The 4322-nt window shown below is 38.5% G+C and overlaps 1 protein-coding gene across 1 annotated transcript; it reads right to left on the bottom strand.

Annotated features, from left to right (window-relative positions):
- Positions 1-284: 284 nt before the first annotated feature.
- Positions 285-3614, bottom strand: LOC111786150 (E3 ubiquitin-protein ligase XBAT32-like; the record flags this gene model as incomplete). Its single annotated transcript, XM_023666490.1, is given in 8 exon segments — positions 285-428; positions 755-801; positions 888-946; positions 1579-1739; positions 1833-1990; positions 2075-2146; positions 2385-2444; positions 2645-3614. Coding segments are annotated over 8 exon segments (896 nt in total), but the record flags the coding sequence as incomplete, so codon positions are not given.
- Positions 3615-4322: the final 708 nt, after the last annotated feature.

The raw sequence follows: 4322 nt of genomic DNA, 5'->3' as shown, positions 1-4322 counted from the left end.
GATTCTCTATAAGGGTGTGGAAACTTCTTACAAGCATACGCGTTTTAAAAATCTTGAGGAAAGCCCAAATAAGACAATAAGACAATATCTGCTAGCGATGGGCATGGACTGTTACATTTCTAATGAATCACAATCGATTGAAGAGGAAAAGAACAGTAAAAACACAGCTTATTGGATATATTGAAATCAGCTACTACATCCATAACTAAGCTAGATCAAAACAAAGGCATGTCTATTATACCATATTTGTGCTATTTTAATAATTTTTGTCAAGAATGACTCACCTAGCAATTTTAACAATGCTCATAAGGGGAAGGGTCAAATATGGTGAAGGGACAAGATTTGTGGCTGCTTCTTCTGGTTCTTTGCTAAGAATTTCCTCGAGCCAGTCTCGGTGCCATGAACGAGCAACCATCAAGGGAGTCCATCTTCAATAAGATAAGAGTAACATTATATTACACTGCTACCCTGTCTTATTGTTGCTGAATAGAAATGAAATTACTTTAAACTCGGGGTGTGCAAATCATAGACAAACTTAGTTAGCCTAGATTCTACCACCTAGCCAGAGATGGAAGCTCCGTTTATTCATCAGGAATAAGAATGACAAAGAATAGAAATGAATATCAACCACAGAAACTGATTGCTATTAAGATGCATAAGCCACACAGTACAGGTCCACAGTTCTTAAAAGGATTCGATCTTTAGCGACGTCGAAAGTAACGAATTTGAACATAAATACTTGAGAGAAACATACCCATTTGCATTTTGAGCAGTAAGACTGGCTCCCCTGGCTATCAACATCTGGAACCAAAACATTCAGAAACCATGTTTATGGGTCGAATTGCGAAATCTTATCATTTCCTATGGTTTTTAAATCACGGACTTACTTGACAACATTGGGCACTCCCGCCGCATGCAGCGTAATGAAGTGCTGTGCTTCCAGCTCCTAAATATGACGACATAATCATCGTTAGAAACTTCAAGAATCTATCTTTTTCAGCTTCCAACAAACTAATTGTGAGATTCCACATCGGTTGGAGAGGAGAACGAAGCATTCATTCTAAGGGTGTGAAAACTTTCCCTAGCAAACGTGTTTTAAAAACCTTAAGGGGAAGCCCAAAAGGGGTTGGACAATTACAAATGGTATCAGAGCTAGACACTGAGCGATGTGCCAGCGAGAAGGCTGGGCCTCGAAGGAGAATGGACACGAGGCGATATGCCAACAAGAACACTGGCCCCGAAGAGGTCATAGAGATAACAGCTTGAGCATAATTTAATTGGTTAAAATATTATATCCAAGATGTCATAGAGAGGTTTGACAATCGCATTATTGAACTCAAACATGTAACTTGATACAGCAAGGTACATAGTAGACCAATTTTCATGATCGAGGACAGTAACAACATGCAATGAATTATCTCCGCTTCAGTAGTCTGGTAGAACACAGTTAAAACCAATGAACATGACATACTTCAACAACATTAGGCTTTTCAGTAATGAGAAACAAGAAAAGAAACTGTTCAATTCACTGAGAACTGCATAAGCGAAACAAAAAACAGGAACGAAAACGCGACATACCTATTAGATCGATGGTGGTTCCATCTTCTACTGTAACCTGAGAAGCAGAGGCACCTAAGTCCAAAAGTAATTGCACACTGTCAACATGCCCGTTTAGCGCTGCCATATGCAGCGCTGTGATGCCTCCATCTGATGTTCTGTTCACCACCTCCTTAAGAACACTGATGGATGAGATGCAGGAAACGAATCAATGACTTGACGAAGTAGAATAGAGAAACTTATAACCAACTAGGATTAGATTCGAACGACGATACCTAAAATCGAACTTAGAAACTGGTTCTTCATTGTTAGTCCAAAATTTTGGTGTACTGGGTACATAATCAGCAAGCAGAAGTCGGATGCACCGAGAATGACCATTCAGAGCAGCCAAGTGAAGAGCAGTACCTCCGTTCAAATAATCCGATCTGTGAATCTGATCTCCAATGAAATGCATGACAACATTATCCAATATGTCCCTTAAACTACTTCATAAAGAAATCAGAGGGAGGTAGCTCACATTGGCATTAAAAAGTATAAGGGTCTGAACAACCTCCCAGTGACCGTGCTGACAAGCTTGCATCAAGGCAGTCTGTTGATGAAAAATGACATTCTCAATTTTGAAACTCTTCACAATCATGCATACATAGTGAACTTGAGGTCAAACGTTCGAATTCCCACCTTCATATGTTGTATAAACGAAACAATAGCTCACACATAACAAAGGATCTAGTCCTATCATAGTTTTGGTATTCATTGATGGATAAACATCACATTGAGGGATGAATGAAATGGAAACAGAGAGCAACAAACAACGACATTTCTCGTACCTGACCCCGGTAATTCTGTAGATTTATCTCGACCCCAGATTCGAGCAGGAGAGAGACAATCTGCATAAACAGGTAGTGAAGTAAGTTGAGTCACCATTAATGAAAGACATTATCGGTTGGGGAGGAGAACGAAACACCCTCTAATAAGGGTGTGGAAACCTCTCCCTAGCAGACCCGTTTTAAAAATCTTGAGGGAAAGTCCAAAGAGGACAATATCGGCTAGAGGTGAGCTTGAACCGTTAAGAAGAAAAGTGAAATACCTCATGGTGGCCATGAGCTGCAGAGTAATGGAGAGGGGAATTTCGGACACCAAAAGTTGAATACCTCACCAAACGAGGATTGTATTCCAACAGAGCCTTAGCTTCTTGCAAGTCTCCATCTCTTGCAGCTGAGACTAAACGTTCCCCAGAAGCAGAACATCCAAAGGAATTCCCAACAATGCTTAGAAATTTCATTTCCCCACAAAGATTTCACTCAACCTACCTGCTGATAATCTCATCTAAAGTTTTGTATGTTCAACAATAAACCCAAGGATTTACAAGCTAATCCATCCAAATTCACAGCAAAACACAACCTAACTCCCACCAATCAATCAGGAATAATATATAAACAACCTTACATAATTCTCTAGAGTGAAGAGAAAAAGTAAAATACAACAGAGAAAACCCCAAAACTGCAATTTCTTCACCAACGAGACAGACCCAGTTTCGAATTCGATTCAAATGGACGAACCCCACTTCGAAATTCTTCAACAATAGCATTCAATCGGTAAAACCCAACTCAGATATGAATCAAATGATCGAAAACTTAAACACCCACTTACGATTATGAAATAATAAAGCCCCAAATGGTAGTGGTAACCTCCGATTCTTTTCTGCTTTATCCAAAAGTAATACAAATCCTGAAGAAATGGACGCAGAAAAGAATCGAAGGGACGAAAATCCGACAAGGGCGTTTAGAAATCGAATCGATCGGTGTTGAACCCCCCACCCCCCACCCCCCTTGTCGGGATAAGATCAGTCCAAACGAAGAAAAGGGGGAAATGGGGTTGAAGAAGGAGTGACGGTTTGTGAAGATGGCGAAGAACGTTGTAACGAAAAATGGCCAAAAACGAAGGGCGTGTATTTTGACAGTTTTTTACAATACAAAAGAATTGAGGATTACTTGATATAAACTTGAAAAAGCATACAAGAATGGTGTTTGTGAAGGGAAGAACGTGTATTATGATTGGTGATAATTAGAGAGTGAATATATTAGATGGTTGTTTGTTCTTGTCTTCCATTTCTTCCCCAATCCCAATTCAATTTTTTGTTGGAAAAAAAAAAAGTTCGAATCTTTAATCAATAAAAGTTAGAAAATTTCCTGATCTCCCTATGTAATCTCCTTATGAAAGTGGACCAATCTCTTTCTTTTCTCTAAACTCATGATTTTTAGCAACTACTTAAATGCATCATCCATCCTGCAAAATCAATCTAAAATTAGACCTAACCTTTCTCAATGTATTTAATTATTAATCCAACAAAATCAATGGTGTGTCCTTTTGTAACATGAATGTGGTACAGTTCACTCGATATTCATTAGGACATTTCATAAGCTGAAATATGTCCTTCATGACGAATAACATGATCTCACATTAGTTAGAGAGGAGAACGAAACATTTCTTATAAGGACGTGAAAACCTTTCTTTAATAGACACGTTTTAAAATCATGAACTTGACGGCGATACATAATGGGTTAAAACGGACAATATATGCTAGCGGTGGGCTTGGATTATTACATTTTAGCTATCATTGGATCTTTAGATACCCCATCAAATGTACGAGGGTCCCACCCGCTAAAATCTTTAAAAAATGATACAAGCAATGTGAAACTAATTATTGGAAAATGATACAACTAATAAACAACTATACATTTCATCAAATACAATTAACCTAACTA

The sequence above is a fragment of the Cucurbita pepo genome, unplaced genomic scaffold (assembly GCF_002806865.2).
Source record: "Cucurbita pepo subsp. pepo cultivar mu-cu-16 unplaced genomic scaffold, ASM280686v2 Cp4.1_scaffold001099, whole genome shotgun sequence".
Classification (NCBI taxonomy): Eukaryota; Viridiplantae; Streptophyta; class Magnoliopsida; order Cucurbitales; family Cucurbitaceae; genus Cucurbita; species Cucurbita pepo.
This window is presented reverse-complemented; position numbering and strand designations above follow the sequence as displayed.